The 18,562-nt window shown below is 52.4% G+C and overlaps 1 protein-coding gene across 2 annotated transcripts in view; it reads left to right on the top strand.

Moving 5' to 3' along the window:
* RAI2 (retinoic acid induced 2) overlaps nucleotides 1-16,084 on the top strand; it is a 59,515-nt gene extending 43,431 nt beyond the window's left edge. For both annotated transcript variants that reach the window (XM_058292226.2, XM_004481561.5), the window contains exon 2: nucleotides 14,152-16,084. In XM_058292226.2, the coding sequence (XP_058148209.1) occupies nucleotides 14,176-15,714 (1,539 nt within the window). In that variant the 5' untranslated portion in view covers nucleotides 14,152-14,175 and the 3' untranslated portion in view covers nucleotides 15,715-16,084. The remainder of the gene's footprint in view (nucleotides 1-14,151) is intronic.
* The last annotated feature ends 2,478 nt before the right edge of the window (nucleotides 16,085-18,562 follow it).

Raw genomic sequence — 18,562 nt, 5'->3', positions numbered from 1 at the left:
GGGAGGGGAGGTGTGGCAGGCGGACGGGCAGAAACCCCAGACCTCCCTGCTCCGCAGATCAAGGCAGAGGGTCGTTAGCAAAGGGGACGGAGGAAGAACGGGGTGCCACGGGCCTGGCAGTTGCCTCTGGCATGATGCTAGGCCTGCTGGCTTCCCGAGCCTGCCTGCCCGTGTTGTGCTGGGGGCCTGCTGTTCTCGCTCCCACACCCACTCCCCACTCCCGCAAGGGAGGGCCACCCGCTGTGCCCTGGGTCTCCCTGCTCTCTGAAGGCAGCGTCTCGCCCACCACCTGCCTCCTGCCAGCGCCACGAATGCCGATGAGACACAGGGACCAAAGGCTGACCCTGAACCCACGTCAATAAATCCATTCAAGTCAGGAGGAACGGCCAAGGAAAAGTTAGCACGGGTGGGCTCAGAAGCGGACTCGGGGCAGCTGGGCGACTCCTGCAGTTCTGGTTTCCATCTGGTGGGTCTCAGGATGCCGTGCCTCGGAGGGACACTGAGAGGGGGATCTCCCAGTGGGCAGGGGCCAGGCCGTATGCCCCCAGCACCGGGTACAGAGAGGGCCCCAGGAGGCACTATGTCAATTGACGTCATGCCAGCTGCCGTTAACGAACAAATCAAAAGGGCTTCATGCCTCAAACACAAGAAGTGTGTATTTCTCACTCACATAAAGTCCAAAATGGACATCCTGGTGGCAGGCGGCTCTCCTCCAGGCCATGAGTCAGGCTCACAGGCCCCTGCCATGTGGTGGCTCTACTATCTTCATTAAACAGCTTCTAAAAGGTCACTGTGCCTCAAGCTAAAGAAAGGGGAAAGATATTGGAGGATTATGGGTGGAAAGTCTTTAGGAGCCAGGCCTGGAAGTAGTGCGCATCACTTCCAACTGTGTCCTATTGGCTAGAACTGTTACAGGGTCACCACAGGGATGCTGGGAAATGTAGCCCAGCAGGGTGCCCAAGAAAGAAACGGAAACAGATTCCGAATGGCTTGCCAGTCAGCCACAGATGAAATATTCCTGGGAAAGACGGGAATGGATCCCTGCCAGGGATGCAAGCTGGTATAGAAGCCAAGGAAGAAGGAGTTGGGCTCCAAAAAGATATGGGAACATTTATTTCAGGCTGTTTTCTTCAGGGACCGGGAATCACTGGCTGCAGTGGTAGTAGTGGAGGCATCAGCTTAGAGCTGGGTGGAGAAAGCAACACTAGGCAGGCCTATCCCAGACACAGAAGTAGGCCAAGGTCAGAGATAAGAACCCTCCCCCCCACCTACCCTCATAAGGGTGCCAGGAACATTTGCCCACCCTTTTTCCCAGCCTTCTCTGCAGTGAATGTTGTTCATGTTCTGGAAAGCATTGTTCCTCCCTCCCATCCAACCAACCGTTCTCCAGGGATTCACAGCTCAGTTCCTAGGGGGAAAAAAAATCCGACAAACCAATTCACACCAAGATGGTCCTGATCTGCTGGGGTTGCTGAGAAGCTGAAATGAGAAAATGAAATGTAAAATACCTAGCAGGGTGCCTGGCACATTCTAAGTAAATGATTAGTAAATGGTTTATCATCATCATCATCATCATCATCATGTGTGTATGTGAGAGAGCGAGAGAGTGAGAGCGTGCGCACGCGAAGAGGGAGCTAGCAAAGGCATCGAAATTGCATTGGTTGGGTTGGCTACTTGGCATCGTGCATTGTTGATTTTGTAGGGCACAGGGTTAATTGCTGAAGGACAACTTGTAACACCCTTTGCAAGAGACAGCATCTTTGTCTCTCCCCAGCCTGGCCTCCAGCAACCCAGCCTGCTTGCCTTTCCCCCAGGGCACGCCTTTCCTCTTGTACTTTTTCTCCTGTACTTTTGGAAAACCCTCCATTCCACCGTCTCCTCTGCTGACATCCTGCCCATGCGGCCAGGCCCAGATCCCATGCCACCTACTCCAGGAAAAGAGATTCAGTGCCAGGAATTCAGGGAAAAATACATGAGGTGGAGCAGATGAGGACGGAGAATTGACATGAAGCCTGATTAGAGGAACTGCCTTGAGAATTAGAGAGACAACAGGAGGCTTCATTCCTCCTTGCTCACCTGTGTGTGTGTGTGTGTGCATGTGTGTGTATGTGTATGAACATTTGCATTCCAGAAGAAGTCTTCCCCTAAAGTAAATAAGAAACAACACCTATAATCTTCAATGTCAACTAGCCAGATGTTAAACAGCCTATCTTTTTCCTTCCCCTACTCCAACTTTGCACTGTTTAGGCTATCTTAGCTCCAACCAGGGTACTTGATTTAAGATAAATATAGCACATTTATTGGCGCTTCAAAACACTCACCAGCCTCAAGATTCTGCAAAGTAGGTTGTTTTGCTTTCAAGAGAGCTCGCCTCCAGGCAGAAGGGTGCTTTTAACAAAACAGAATTCCAGAAAGAAGACTCCCTGTTTAAAAGATGAGCACCCCTCCTCCCTCTTCTTCTCCTTCCTGCTTGTCTGCGTCCTTAGATGGAGGTTGTTTTGATGATTTTTGAGCGATATGCAGCTGATGAAGTGAAGTGGTGTTTGTTTATTTGTTGTTTTTTTATGTGCCTGAGTTGGAATACAAGATCACCAGAAAAGAAACTCCCTCTGTGACTCATCCCAGGAACATCTCGCATTCCAGCCAGCATAAATATGATTAAAAGAACTTTCTAAAGGGCCTCAGTTATATTCCAGCAGAGGAACACGTTAGCCAAGCTGCACATATCTGGGCCATCTTGCTCTTGGAAAGACAGCCATTTCTGGCCTCCTCATGTTCCTGGTTCACTATGAGACCTTGATCCACCCTCCTTTTGAGCTGATTCTTCTGCAGTGTGGGGCTTATAGTATTGTCGTCATAGGGGCCAGAGAAGGGGCCTCTTATCAGAGAAACCGATGATCTTGATGGCTTGAATGAGTACATTTGGGTCTTCCCATGCGAAGCATGGTTGGAACTTTCCAGGGCATGGCTTGTGTAACAGACACTGCTGGTGCCCTGCCCATATCCGTGGGGATTTACTCTATACGTCAATGACTGCTCGCTGCAAATCCCTGGGAGTCTGCCTAAGGGTTTTAAAAGTTTCACTTTATCGGTGTCAAGAGGACACTAGGCTTGCATGCTGGCCTAGTGGGAAGTGCAGAGGAATGAATGCATCCTCCATGGTGGACTGGGCTTGGCAAAGAAACACAACTTCCTGGCCTCTTAGTTGGGATCCTTCTAAGGCATGTGTTCTATGCTGTCTCCCAGCATCTCCCAGTGGAGTTGAGCTCCCATTGCCCACAGTGGCGAACTGCTTGGTAAATTGGCTTTCTTCCTTCCCCTCTCTCACCGCGTTACTCCCCTGTTGGTGTTTCCTGAAATCTTTCCCCAATTAAACTTTTTTTTTTCAGTCAAATCTTGCCTCAGGGTCTGCTTGTGAGGGAACCCAAACTAAGATGACTAGCCCCTTGGGTTCACCAAAACCCAGCAGCCTCCCTCCTGCCCCTCCCTCACAATGTTCATCACCCCTGGTGATGCTCCTTGAGTTTCCATTGTGACTGTAGCGCTACTGTAGCTTCACAGTGGCATGCGTGCGTGCAGGTGAGCACAGTCTCCGTCCTTTGAGAGCCCATAACTTCTGCCTGGAAAACATGGAAGGACAGAAACCAGAGATTCAAGAGGTAGGCAGTTTGTTAACTGGACCCTGTAGTGTAAAGTCAGGACCATCCCAGATACTGCTGAAGTCTCAGGAGGCACATTCTCTTGACGCCCCTATTGGGTGAGCAATAAGTGTTGGTTGATTGGCTCTACAAAGGAAAGAATGATTGCCTCACATTCACTTCCTTTCCTCTCACTGAGTGTTTAAAGGTTGAGGCCACCGGTTCGCCTGCTCTTTTTTTTTTTTAAGACCTCAGGTGGAGCCAGCAAACTTGGTCAGAGTTGTAAGCTCTTGTTCCTAAGCAGAGATTTCAAGACAATTAGAAAGATTCTTCCTCGGGACTGGTGTCTGCAATTCCTCAATTAGAGTTTGCTTTCTTTGCTCATAGCTTTATCACTGACTGAATTATGTTAGTTAGGCCAGTGAAGGAAACACAGTACTTAAGCTTTATCGGTTTTACACCTCAGTGTGAATGAGTTTATCAGCTTCTTTCTGGAAAACCCAATTTTGTTGAGGGAAACCCCGTACTGACTGCCCAAGGAGGGGAAGGGAGTAGGCAAAAATGAAGATCATTTACAGTTTGTTTGTTTTTTCCGTAGAACTGACAGATACTGCAGCCAAGTCACAAGCACATGTGCTTGGGGATTTTAAAAGCATGAGAGAAGCTCTGCCAAAATTCAGATCTCCTTCCTTATGTACCTCTAATACTTGTGAAAATTTTCTTTCTTTTTTTTTTCATTTTACCACATCCTTAACTCTGCTGAGATGTTTCATTTCCCCCTCTCCTACCATACTGGGCAGCTACCAAGCTGTTGTAACTCAACGACATCCCCTTGTGGCCAGGTGAATAACTCAGATTCACTGTGGCCCTCCCAGCTTCCTTTCTTTCCCTGTTCTAGGCCCCCTCCCATCTCCCCAGTTTCTCTGTGTCCTATATCTTCTAGCTGAGCAATCTCTTTCTTGTTTGGAGCTATACAACTTTTTAATTCCCCCATTTGCTCCTTCAACTCTTGCCCAGTCGTGTCAAAGAAATCTCTTTGCTTTTTCTCTCTCACTTATCCTTGCCCTCTTCCTCTCCTCCTCCCCCTTCCTTTGTCTTTGTTCCTCTTGTGAATGAGAAAATGACCCTAATCACTGCTGATAAGTAGGAGAGAAGAGCTACTTAGGCCGTGTGTCAAAGAGAAGGAAAATGGTAGCATCTGAAGTGAATTTATGTATAGTAGCCATCAGGGGTCACTTCAGAACCCTTGAAACTGCTCATAAGTCCACATTCAAGCTGCAAAAGGCTCTGGCCACCTCTTCTTTCTCTACCAGCCTTACAGCCTGAATAAGAAATAGCTTTTTGCATTTATTTAGAGTGTTTTCCCATTGTCTTTAATTTCTAATATTGCAACTGTGTTGTTTTCCATTTTCACTGCAAATGTTTAATATTTCAGCTGCATTGGGCATTAACTGGCCTGGAAACCTCACCAGAAGGTAGTCTATGGGAAATACCTTCCCAGGTCTTAGCAGCTGATTTTCAAAATAACCTTTGAACCAACAGGGATGTAAATTGGGAACTGAATGTGCAAATCCATTCAGATACAAAGAGGGCATTTGTACTGCTACTCAAAATGCTTAGAGGAAATAGTGTCAGTGGATGCAAAGCTGACAACATCTGATGCTGATAATAGTGATGCCAATGACAGGACGGCAACCATGACATTGGTGATGACAACGATGATGATGGCAATGACAAAGGGAACAACGATGAAGGCAATCATGACAATGACAATGACAGCCACTATTATGACAGGGATGATGGTGATGGTGCCAATGACAGTGATGATAGCCATGATTTACTGAGCATTTTCCAGTGCTTTACATAGATTATCTCTGCTAATCGTTACAACCACTGCATGTGACAGGTCTTCTTTTTAAATCTTCATTTTACACAGAGGGAAACTGAGGCTTAGAACTAACTCGTGCAGGGCCACACTAGCAAAGTTAGACAGTTGAGATTTAAACCCAGGCCTGTTTGGGTTCAAAGCTTGTCCCCCTGACCATTCTCATAGGTCCCAGGGGGGCCAGTGCCCAAGTGTGGCTGGCACTGTCTCCATGCCAGTGGTTGGTGAGGGGCACAGATGATTTAAGGGAAGAGGAAAAGCTCATCTCCAGTCCTTTGTACTTAAAAAATCTACACCTCTTCCCTCTAGTGACCCCTCAGAGGGTCTATTTCTGGCACACTGGTCTCTGGAAAATGTCCTGCTAATGACACAGGATTATAAACAGTCCTTTTCCCAGAACAAAAATTTAACCTTTGTATCTCAATCTAATTAGAAGTATTTTCTCTTCCAGGGGCAGGTTTTCTCTCCTTCTTTGTTCCGAATTTAAGAGATTTCTTTGTTGCCAGGAAAACATCCCCCCAAACCATAGCTTTGTACGATGCAAGCCCCTGGCCCGAGAGCTTAACTGTGACCTGGACTCCTTCACAAGATGGCCGCTCCGGCCTCAGCACCAGTGGGTGATGTGGGCTCTGGGTGTTGGCGGGAAGGCTGTGGGGCTTTGGCCAAATGCAGGGATGGACACTCGCTGACTTTCACAGTCCCCCATCAGGTGAGTGCCTCCTGCTAGCAGCTGGCCAGGCGTGAGGTAATGCACTTTTGAGGAAGAAGCACAGGACTGGGATTTAACTCACTCTATGCTGTGCGACCTCAAACAAGTTACTTAGCTTCTGGGCCTCAGCTTCCTGGTCTACAAAATGGGTGGAGTGGGCCACTGACTCCAAGACTGGTTCAGACAGGGTGGAGTCATTTCCTAGGGCTGCTGGGACAAAGTACCACAGACTCTTGGGCTTAAGCAACAGAAGTTCATTGTCTCATGGCTCTGGAGGCCAGAAGTCTGAATCCAGGTGTCAGCAGGGTGGTGCTTCCTTTGAAGTCTATGGGGATCTGGTGGTGGGCGGGCAATGCATGATGTTCCTTGGCTTGTGGCGTAACTCCCTTTCTGCCTCCATCACATGGCTGGCCCACTCCTGCTGGTCCAGACTTCCTCTGCTGAGAAGAACATATTCAGTTAAGGACCCACCCTCATCCAGTTTGGCCTCATCTTGACTGATCTCCTCTGCAAAGATCCCATTTCCACATTGGGTCTCATTCGCAGGACCAAAGTTAGGACATGAACGTATCTTTGGTGGGGACACCATTCACTCTATTGGGTAGAGGAACTCTGGAAGCCTTGCTGGGACTTGAGAGCTTCCTCTCTCCTGCTGAGCTGCAACTTGTTCATTCTTGGACTTCTATCAGAAAAAAATAATTGACCACCCCCTCAATATATAGGTATTTGCTCATTGTTAAATTCCATGCAAATCCTCCTATATTTTGTTATTACATACAATAGAAAATTGGGGATAAAAAGGATGCGATGAGAAAATGAGCATAGATACCAGTTTGATGGCACCCTAGTGTATGACCTGCCCGCCCCCCACTACCAGGGGAGACCTTCGAGTACCCTGGTGTTGATGGGCAGGTTAGGTGCTCGGGCTGGCTCACCACTTTGATTTTTCAACCAGCATTTGTGGGCAAATCCAGTATAAGCTGAGATTCACCCTCTTCCTCTCTAGCGGAACTCCCCCACGGCCACTGCCCCTCTTCACTAAGCTTAGATGCACTTGTAAACCGCACAGCCACTGCTGCTTCAATGAATTGGGTCGTGTGTTAGGGAAACTTATTTCAGAACCTGACTGGGGTAGTTGCTTTCCTTTTGGAGAGCTGCATATATACCTCTGGGTGTAAAAGGCAATCTGCCTTAAGATGGGCAACTATTTTGTGTATTCTCCATATTTTAGCCCATTTGGGAACACATTCCTGCGGTAATTATGTTCACAGCTTCAGTAGAAAAGCCCTGTGCTGATGTTTAAAGCTCAGAAAATTTAATCACTGGGGCAAGTAATTGACAATTATTACACCCTATGGGGAGAAAAAAGCCATTTTTTTTTTAACCCGGTCGGAATTACTTAGATATTTAGTGCAGCTCAGATCCCAAATGGTGACACCATATCCATGTTGTATGAAAGGACAGAAAATACTCTTTTCTAATTTGACTCCTAGTGAGTGGCTGGTGAGTTTTGTACAGAATTAGGTCGGGCATTGAGGGTGTCAGCACAGGCTCACAATCAGAAAATAGATGTAGGAGAGGGCGGGGCTGCTGGGGGCCACAGGATTCTCAGCAGAGGTCTCTAGGAAACCAGCCTTGCCATGGGGAGAGTCACCTCCTCAGCTCTTCCTGGGGGTAGGGGGGCCATGGGGGAGGGACTGTGAGGGGCAGGGGTAAAGTTGAGGGAGTTTGGAGTGTTGAGGGCTTGAGTCTTTTCTGTAAAGCAAGGGGCACGGTTAGCCACCAAGAAGGTAGCTGGCTGGCCGGGGGTCTTGTTCTCTGGCCTTTGGACCAAGAGTTGCTGGAGTGGCGCTTTAGCAGATCCCTGCTAAATCCCTAAAGTATGGCCCAGATCCCTAAAGTATGGCCCTCGGAGGCAGGCTCCCCCGAGGCTGAGCTCACCTTCCAGGCACCTCACTCAGGTATCCCAGGGGCCTTCGAGACCCTAGAGCAGCCCTAGAGCAGCAGCAGGCCCTGCTTGAGTTCAGGCCTCTCCCCACAGTGCCCTAGGGCGCCCCCTCCTGTAGAATTCCCTCAGGCGCTTGGCCTGCTGCCCAGGAGCCTCCTGGCTGCCTTTAGAGTTGTTTCTGCTGTGGAAATGCTTCCCATTCACAAAATAAAGGTAAACCACCCTGGAGAAGACGAGGCAGGCCTCTGAAAGGGGGGCCCCGGCATGTCCCAGGCCTTCCTAGCTCAGCAACCAGGCTCAGGCTGGGGTGCTTTCAGGGACCCTGTTCTGGGTCAGTGTGGGGTCCACAGTCACATTCTTGAGTGTCGTTCAGTTTGAGTTGGCACAGGGTCGGCAGAGGGTGTGAATTTCCTCTTGACTCAGATCCTTTAGCACATGGCTGAGGGTGTTAGGGGTGAGGATATTAGGTTATTTGTGTGTGTGTGACACAGTGTCAAATGCCCAGAGGGAGGAAATAAATGGGCTTTAGACCAGGAGAAAAGTCACATTCTCTGAGCGGTTAATTATTTTTGCTTTTTTAAAATTAAGTCCTAATATGAATCTTCATTATGACCTGGTCAGTCTCCACAGAAGCTTGAGGGGGGAAATGAGGGCTTTGTGTGAGCCTCTGGGCAGAGAAGGCCTGAGAGGCAGGCCAGATTTGTGTGGCAGAACCTCCCGCCAAGTGAGCACCCGGTGGGGGGACTGTGGGGGCAAGTTGCTCACCGACTACCGGGGCGTGAGTTCCGATGTTGGCGTCTTCGTGAACCTGGCTCTTCATAAGGAAGATGGCCCACATGCTGTGTCGCTTTGATTTTCCTCGCGGAGGTCTATCAGAAACACATGGGAACCCCAGATGAATGAATTCATGCCTCACCCCCATGAGTCCCAGCTCCATCCAGAAAGAGCTTTCTCATCGACTGCCTCCTCCTGGCTGTGAAGGTGGGCGGCCCCCATGCTATCTTCCCATGTCACCTGTGGCGCCTGACTTTCTGTAATTTCCGCAGCAAGACTGTGGTGACCTTGGTAATAAGCGGCCTTGAACAAGTCAGTTAGCCTTTCTGGGTCTCAGTTTCCACGTCTATAAAAAGTGTCAGGAAGAGGATAGAGCTCTTGTAAGCTTTAATGCCCCGACTAGCCTCAACTTGCCACGATTCTTTAAATGGGAGCCTGTGACAAGAGGCTGAAGAGAATGCCAGGCTCAGGAGGCCTGGGCATCCATGCATGTGGGCATTTGTTTAGAAAATATTTATCGAGCACCTACTATTCACCAGATACAGTGCCAGATACAAGGGCATAAAGGTGAGGAAGAGAGACAGTTCTTCCCTCCTGGGGAAACAAGTCCATCCCAGGATTGGGGTCAGGACTAGACAGGGATACGCTGGGGTCCTGTGGGAGCTCATCGAGGGTAAGGGAAGATCTCAGAGGAAGCCACATTGAGGCTGAGCCCCAAAGTCTGACAGATAAGCAAGAGGTAGCCAGGTGAAGGCAAGTACTGGAGAGGGTTCCAGGCTGCGGGACAGACTCGAGGGAGAACTGGCCAGAGGCCCCGGCTTTCTGGCCTTCCATCTTCCATTGGACCAGCGGCCACCCTGGGCTGCTTCGTGGCGTTTGGTATCATGCACTCCTCGTGACCATTAGACTAGGGGATTCAAATGACAACTCTGTGACCAGCCCCCCCCCCAAGTCTCCAAGCCCACCTACTGCCCACAAGCAGGCCTTCCCCAGCTTCCCTGGGACCTGAGGCTGTCCCCAGAGTCTCCACCCTGCCTCAGCTGCCACCGTTTACTCCCAGTGACGATGGGTAGCAGGCGGGATGGATGGGCCGCCTCGTTTAAACCCATCTGAACGTGAGGTGTTGAGAAACCCAAACAGAACGTTCCCTGCCGCCTCTGAAGGAAGACCCGCCCCTCTGCCTGAGCATGAGTCGGTGGCTCATGTGACACTCCGGTGGTTTGAAGAGGTCCCGGACCCACCCTCTGCCCACACTAATAAGCAGCTTTGCGGCAGAGCAGGGAAGACTGGCTGCGTGTTCTCTCTCTCGTCATTATCTGGCTTCTTGGCTTGTCCCCAGGGCAGGAGATGTGCCCTTTGAACCCTCACTTCATGAGCCTGCTTTTATTCTCAGAACAGCTCTATGGCTTCTGGGGCTGCCTCCTGTGGTGGTGACAGTCACTGTCCGGTCTCTGTGCCAGCTCAGGCCCATCAGCTGCTGACAGAGTGGGGGGCGATGAGTGCTGGCGGGCTGGTGAGGGGAGGAGGTGGAGAGAGAAAGAGGGGAGGTGAGAAGCCTATCATGCAGGCAGGGCTCATGTTTGCTTTACCCACGTATCCCTGGGCCTGGCCTCATGACCGCTGGGCACTCAGCCGATGGTGGAGGACATGCACGCCTTGTGCCACCAAGCCAGAGCTGGCATGCCAGAGGCAGTGGCCCGTGGCTTCCTTTCCCCTTGGCATCCCTCAGATACTTGCATGCTGCCTGCCCCCACCCACACCCCAACCTGCCCTGCATCCTGTCTGGCCCAGATTCTAGACCCAGAGACTCGGAAGCCCCAGCTGGGGATCCCAAGGCCCCCTGTAAATCGTGGGTGCCAGTGGGCCTCCCAGCCCTGTGTCATCTGTCTCAGGAATGCAGGCTGGGGTAGGGATGGTGGGTCACTAGAGCTAGGCTGAGGGAATGGAGGCCTCTTACCCTTCCCTGGTGTTTTCGTTTCCTTGGCTGCTCAAGCAGTTCCCACGCAGTGGGTTGGCTTAAACAATGGGAATGTCACGGTTTGGAGGCTGGGAGAAGTCCAAATCAAGGTGTCACGACGGTGATGCTTTCTTCCCAAAGACTGGTGTTCTGGGGCTGTTAGCTGGCCATCCTTGGTCCTGGGCTCCTCTGTCACATGGCAATGCACATGGCGGCCTCTCTGGGCCTCTCCTTCTCTTCTGGATTCCATTGATCTTCTGCTTCTTATTCCCATGGCTTTCTTTCTCTCTCTGAATTTCACTCTGCTTGTAAAGGACTCCAAGAACAGGATTAAGACCTATTCTGATTGAGGTGGGCCACACCTTAGCTGAAATAACCCATGCTTTTCTGGGTTATATACCTCCAAACCACCGTACCTGGTAAGGCAGATGGAGGAGGCCCTTGAGGGAATGAACAAACAGTTTGAAGAGTTTACTGGAAAGGACCGGGCCACCCCTTGGAAGAAATCTTAGGCCCAAGTGTTCTCTTGCACTCTTCTGTAGACACATGCACTCGGGGATGACCCTCTTGTCGCCAATACGAGAGAAGGAGCCTGGGATTGGACTGGACTCTAAAGCCAGCCTTAGTGCAACCTGCAGGTACTTCCTTACCTCCCCTGAGGGATCAGTTTTCTCCCCAGTAAAATGTACAGAATGATAGGACCCCTCTCACAGGGCATTCTGAGCATGAAATGAGGTAGTGCATGGAATGCCCTCAGCAGAGGGCCTGGCAGGTAGTAAGCGCTCAGTGCATTTTAGCTCTTGCCATCTATGGGAGGAGCAGGGGCCTGTGGGGGGTGCCCTGGGGCACAGTCCCATTCTCATACTCTGAGCAGGAGGGTTTTGGGGGTGTTGCAGGCCTCGAAACAGGGCCTGTCCGGGCGGGCAGTGAGGTTTTGCAGGAAGAGGCGAGAACTGACACGTTCCCTGAAGGTATATGTGAGGAGCAGCTGGAGGGGGCATCCGGAAATGTGCCTTCTCGCCCTTGAGAGGAGGCTGAGGGAGGCGGGCAGGGTGAAGAGGGAGGGCCACCGCTTCTGGAAGGCTGGGCAGGGGCAGCCATTATGAGAAGGCGTTCTTCAGCGGGGTGCTCCTAAACCCTCAGGAAGCCCAAAGGTGGCACAGACCATGCCTTTGACTTCTTCTCAGGCCGTTAAGGATCCACCGCTGTCCTTGTTCGCAGCTGCCCTTGAGTCTTCCCTCACTGCCCCCGAGGGGTCTGGCCGCTGCAAGGGACTGGACAGACCCGTCTGTGCCTCTCCAGGGCTGGAGGAGGCCTGGGATCTGGAGACCCTTCACAGGGCTGTGTGCAGGGGGCCAACAGGGCTTGGTCTTGCCGCGTCCGTGTCTCTCCTGGCATAAAGTCGATGCCTTTGCCGCTCAAGAAATCTCTGATCAAAGTCACGTCCCGCCTCTCAGCTATAACCTCCACGAAAGCAGGGGCCTCGTGTGCCCCGCTCACGACAGCAGGGGCCTCGCGTGCCCTGCTCACGACAGCATCGCCCTCCCCCAGCAAAGCATCCACAGACAGTCAAGAAATTGGTTGGACGAGCGAATGAATGGATGAGCGAGTGGTGTGTTGGAGGCATGGCATTTTCTGAGCTGAGTCAGGGAACGCTCATCTCAGGAAGAGCCAGGCCCTCCAGCTGCAGCAAGCCCCCTCAGCCCTTCTGGGGGCGAGGCTGCATCCATTCTCTCTGCCCCAAGGCGATTATCAGGCGGCACAGCTGGGCCACCTGGAGGTTTCCAGAAGGCCCCACAGCGCGCCCTGCAAGAACATCCCCCACCAGTCCTTCGTAGAGTTCTTTGCACAGCCTCCTTCTCCTCCCCTCCCCTCCTCCTGCTGCACCGAAACTCCTTGTTCTGTGCAGTCGACACGTTTTGATAGCCTGGAAATATCACCGAGCTGTTCATTTGCGAAAGCTGCCTTCCTGGAGTGAGGCTGCGTGTGTTTACTTCTCAACCCAGGATGCCCTCCCTGGTCCACCTCCCTTCCCGGTTTTGGAGGGTGTGTTGGTCATTTGGGGGTGGGAGGGAGGGGGACGGGAGGGCGACAGGGCTGGCGTTGTAGACAGGCCAGCCAGGTGAGGGCAGGCCACTGAATGACCAGAGGCCCGCCCGGCAAACTTGAGGCTTATCGAATTATTATTGAACCCCAACCAGGCTCCAGGGCTGCACAGATCCCTGAGTTCGACATGGTGCCTGCCTTCTCCATGGTAACGATGCTAAATGTGGATGAGTTTCCATGGAGAGCCATAGCGCAGCTGCAGCTGCGCTTCCTCCAGGAAGCACCCTCTCTGGGTTCTTTTGGCCTCTCCAGAGGTGGCCAGAGGGCTGCACAAGGGGCTTTGGGCATCAGGAATGGTCAGCTCACCTTCGAGACTTTTCTTTCCAAGAAGCATTCCCTTTCCCCTAGAATCATCAGCATTTCACCCTCCCCCCCCCCCCCCCCCCACAGGTAGAAGTTAGAAGAGATCATGGGTCAGGCAGAGGAGCTGACTGGGGCAAGCTGAAGCTGGGCCCGATGCCCTCCTGTACCCGTTACGACACATGGCGCAAGTCATCATCACTGCCCTGCTCCCAGGGCGGGCTTTCTATTACAGGGAGGAAAGCGGGGCGTCTTGGGTTGGAGGGAGACAGTGGGACAACTGTGACACCCTTGTGTCAGCACACCGCTGTTCCTCTTGTCAAATCTATTTTGGAAGAATTCCTGCCGTGAATTCTTTTAAACCACTTCCCAATTGGAGAAGCACCCTTTCCTATTCAGAGGATTCCCCTGTGACAAGGGTTTTGTCTTTTGTCCTTCAAGGAAAGGTAGCATTTGCCGCTGCTTTGACCTGAAACGGGTCACAGCTCTGCCCAAGATAGCGGCCGGGAAGGAAACTCTGTGCTGGTCGAAGGCTAAACACCTCAGCTGAGTGGCTACAAAATCCCCCGCTTAACCTCCTTTGGTTCTTGAGTCATGACATCATCTGTGTTTGTGGCTTAATCGTCTGTTAAATTGGGGCCGTCCGCCCACAGCTGATGGGCTGGGTGTGTTGGTTTATGGTAGGAAATGCCTCGGATGCGGAGGTGCGCGGAGGGCCGCGTGAGGCTCCCCGGTTACCCAAGGTCGGGTGGCTGTGTAAGGCTGGGCAGTGCTCGGGAGGGCAGCGGCAGCCTGGTCCGCAGCGAGATTGCTCTTGTGTGTTCTGTGTTGCAGGCCGAGCGACAGCCGAGCCGAGTGATGGATGACCTGCAGTCCCGGAACCTCGCCATGGACATGACCGACTCCCCGCCCGCCTTGGCCAACAACAGACTGGAGAACGGCATGGCCCAGCTCATCACGACCGAGGCCTGGAACATCAACTCCACCGACCTGGTCAAGAAGGCCCTGGTGACCGTGCCGGCCCCCAGCATCCTGAACCCCCCCGCCGAGTCCCAGAGCGGCATGGCGCTGAAGGTGGCGGCCACCGTGCTGCAGCCCCTCTGCCTCGGGGAGAGCCCGGTGGTGATGCCCATTCACATGCAGGTGGAGGGCAGCGCCGCGCCCCAGCTCAACCCGAGCGGCAATGCCACCTACGTCATGGCCGCGCAGGGCCCCGTGCAGCTGCCCGTGGTGCTGGAGCAGCACGTTTTCCAGCACCTCAACTCCCCTCTGGTCCTGCCCCAGGAGGCCCCGTGCTCCTCCGGGGCCATGCACAGCAACCTCTTCCAGGCAGCCGAGAGCCCCGAGGCGCAGCCCCAGCTCCTGGACCTGAGGAACCCGAGCCAGCCGCAGGAGCCCCCCTTGCCGTTTGAAACTGTGCTCCAGAATCTGTTTCCCTCCCAGGGCGCACTGGGACCCCCGCCGTGTCAGCCTCCTCCTGGCTACCCCTCCGTGCCCCCCCAGCCCTTCACCGCCCCCTTGTCCCCCCTGGTCCCGCCGGCCACCCTCTTGGTGCCCTATCCTGTCATCGTCCCCTTGCCCGTGCCAGTCCCCATTCCCATCCCCATCCCGGTGCCTCAGAGTTCCGAATCCAAGTTCAGCCCCGGTTTTCCCAAGCCACCATCTTCCTGCAACCTGCACCCCTGCAAGGGCACCCCCAGCCCCCTGGACAAGGAGGAACGGAAGCCCTTCGACATCCTCCAGCCGAGGGAATACTTCCAGCTCAGCCGCCACACGGTCATCAAGATGGGGAGCGAGAACGAGGCCCTGGACCTCTCCATGAAGTCGGTGCCCTGGCTCGAGGCAGGCGAAGTGGGGCCCCCCGCCTTCCCGGAAGACGCGGTCCTGGACCTGTCGCTGGCAGCGCACCGGAAGTCTGAGCCACCCCCGGAGACGCCGTATGACGGCGGCAGGGACATGCCCTTCGCCCCTGCCACGCCCCACGAGGCCTCGGCCAGGATGGAGAGCCACGGCAACAGCGGCGAGGCCCCCGAGATGCCGAGCCAGCCCCGCCAGCCCGGCGGCGAGGTCAAGGCCGAAAACCACAGGGAGCTCGTCAGTGACTCCCAGGCAGCCAAGGTGATTGTCTCGGTGGAAGACGCCGTGCCTGCCATCTTCTGTGGCAAGGCTAAAGGCCTCTCGGGGGTGTCCACCAAGAACTTCTCCTTCAAAAGAGAAGACTCCGTGCTTCAGGGCTACGACATCAACAGCCAAGGAGAAGAATCCGTGGAAAATGCAGAGCCTCTTAGGAAAGCCGTCAAAAACCGGAGCATAAAGTTAAAGAAAGTGAACTCCCAGGAAATACACATGCTTCCCATCAAAAAACAACGGCTGGCCACCTTTTTTCCAAGGAAGTAAATCATGGCTTTTTAAACATTTTTATGATTATAATATGGGGAAAGGTGCATTGGTTTTATAAAAAGGCGTTTAAAACAAATTATCTTTGTTAATTATTTGGGGGAGTGGTTGGGAAGAGGGAAGGTAAAGGGGCTCTAGAGGCCCTTGTAAGCTAGTGTCATTTTCTTTTTTAATTTTTGACTTTTCACAAATAAGTAAATAAGAGCAACCTATTTTTCAAGCAGATTGCACATTTTTTGCAGCTTTAATGGAATATTGGGTGAATCAGAGGGGTAAAAAAGCTATTTTCATTGCCACAAAGTGCTTTGATGATGTAATACCTGATAAAGGGTAGGATGAATATTTCACAATAAATGTTTGTTTGCACTAACTGGTTGCAGTATGCTGTCATTTACAAAATGTGCATTCCTTAATTGGGAGGGTTTGGGCAAAAGTCTCTCTGGTGAAATGCTGCAAGTTATCTGCGTTGGAGACTGCAGCTCTTTGGGCATTTCGGGGAGAAAAGAATCCATAAAAGAAGGATTAGGGATTTGTAGAACCTTAGGGAAGTCACTTCCCCCTCACACCTCATTTTCTTCATTGGTAAAACGATGGGGCGGGGAGAGGAGAGTTTCAAGTACTCAAGGCCCCTTCCAGCTCAGATGGTCCTTGGGTGTAAAATTCTGTGTCGGAAACTTCCATAGAATAAAACAGACAAATGTCACTGCCGGGAAAATGGCCCTCCCGCCTCCCCAACATGTTTAGCTGGAAAGGACCCTCTTTTCAAGGGCAGTGAGAGCATGGTTCTGAATCACTGAAAATATTGCAAGTCCAAAATACTGCCCAAGGCCAGTCCAGATGAGAGAAGAGTCAGCTGCTGATGGATTACAAGCTGGCTCATAAATTTTGCCCAGTAGTTCTCAGCTGGGGCAGTTGTGCTCCCCAGCCCAGGGGACATTTGACCATGTCCGGGGACATTTCCAGTTGTCACGATTGTGGGCATCTGGTGGGTCGAGGCCTGGGATGCTGCTCAACCTCCTGCCATGCACAGGACAGTCCCCACAACAGTGACCTAGCCAGCTCCTAAGATCAGCAGTGGAGGAGCCCCGGTTTAGCGCTTTGCGGCTAGATGAACGCAGGGTACCTGGGAGGTGAGAACAGTGCGGGGCTCTTAGCTGACGGCTGAAAGCCACCTGCCCAAATGAGAAACTGCGAATGTACCTTTAAAATAAACCCATTAGGTGGTGCAGCACACTTGTGTCTGAAACTGTGCTGGCGAGAGGCTGAGGATTGCACGCCTGCTTTTAAAGTTAAGGCGCTTCCTTTCACGTCTAGCAATTAGTGCGGATCCAGCTGTTCCTGGGACCGTGAACAGGCGGAAAAGCCGTTGCGAGACCGTTCTTTTATCGTCACCAGGCGCCCGCTCCGCGTGTAGGGTTACAGCTTCAGCTGGTCCTGTACCATCCACACCCAGGCCGGATTTGCGTCTTCCAGCTCTTTTCCTGTGCCGTTAGAATTTCTTTTTCAAAAGGCGACCTGACACTAAATCACCACATGGCTGTGTCTTCTCTGGCTCACTAGCCCCTGCTGTGGCACACGGCGACATGCCGGCCTTGCAACGTCGAAACGGGGCTGGGTTTTTTCCCCCATTTTCCTTCCCCATGTGGGTTTCTGGCCTTTGCCTCCTGCCGCCCTCACGTCAAGTGACCTCTCTTTACCAGCCCATCGCACCCCTGTCTTCACAGCGTGCTGGGAAGAGCCGCTGTTGAGCTGGTTTCGGGGGCACGATATCCAGAGTTTGCCAGCGCTCAGAGCTAGGCATCTGGAAGCCCCCAACTGCCTGATAAAACTTGAGCCACAAATTTCTCTTTGTCGTATCTGGGAGTGCCTTTTTCTCTTTGGGTGGCAGTTCTGGTTGAGTGAGAGAGGCTGGCTGCACAGCCAGCCCTGGGTGTTGACCTGCGGGTGCCCCCTCCCTGCCCTGGAATGGATTCCTCAAATAGGTCTCCCCAGCTGCCCCAGCTGCTGCCCTCCTGGGGTCTGAGCCGCTCCCCAGCTGTAGGGTTTGAGCCTTTGCTCATTGAGGTGAGTGGAGGCTGCAGGCTGGGTATCGTGTTGGTACCAGGGTTATGCCAGTGGGGCAGTGACACTCTCTGTGCCTTTCACACAAACCTTATACAGAAGAGCCATCGGTTCGGAGCCTGGCCTGACCCACACGAGGCTCACCAAGCGGCGGTCGAGTGGGCCACCTGCAAATAAGCAGGCCCCATGGTTTTTCTGCTCCACTCCAAGGACTGGGGGTCACCCCCTTCCCACTCCCCAGCTGTCTCCAGCTAAACTTGCAGGTGTTCACCCTGCGGAATTTCCATCGGGCGTTCTCATGATTTAATTTCCCTTCTCTCCTCAAACGTGTTTTGGGTCAACCAGCCTAAAGAATGGTCTCTCGGAGTCTTTTAGGAAATACCAGTCCCCAGGAATATTGCTGTTTGTGCAGACTTGTCGCGATGGCTTCAGTTCAGAAATGATAAAAGTGGGAACAAATCACAGAGAGCCATATTTGCAGGTAATGATTCCCCTGGTAGAGTAAAACCTAGTTGATTTAGAGGGGGAAGAAAGCTTTAAAGAGGATGCGGTTCCGTCCTAACCAAGGAAGTCCTTGACAGTGAGTAACAAATTCTAAAGTGAGGTCAAGGATTTGTTTAGACCCAAAGGCAAAACTCTCACACTTTAAGCATGAAAAAGTATATTTGCAGTAGTAAAATCGCCAAACAAAAAGAGAAGGAAGGAAGGAGGGTGGGAAGGGACAGAAAGGAAGGGAAGAAAGAGATAATGTCGCTGGTAGAGAGGAGGTCGAGATAGCCATTATCTT

The sequence above is a fragment of the Dasypus novemcinctus genome, chromosome X, assembly GCF_030445035.2.
Source record: "Dasypus novemcinctus isolate mDasNov1 chromosome X, mDasNov1.1.hap2, whole genome shotgun sequence".
Lineage (NCBI taxonomy): Eukaryota > Metazoa > Chordata > Mammalia > Cingulata > Dasypodidae > Dasypus > Dasypus novemcinctus.
Note: the sequence above shows the minus strand (reverse complement) of the source record. Positions and strands in the feature narration are given on the sequence as shown.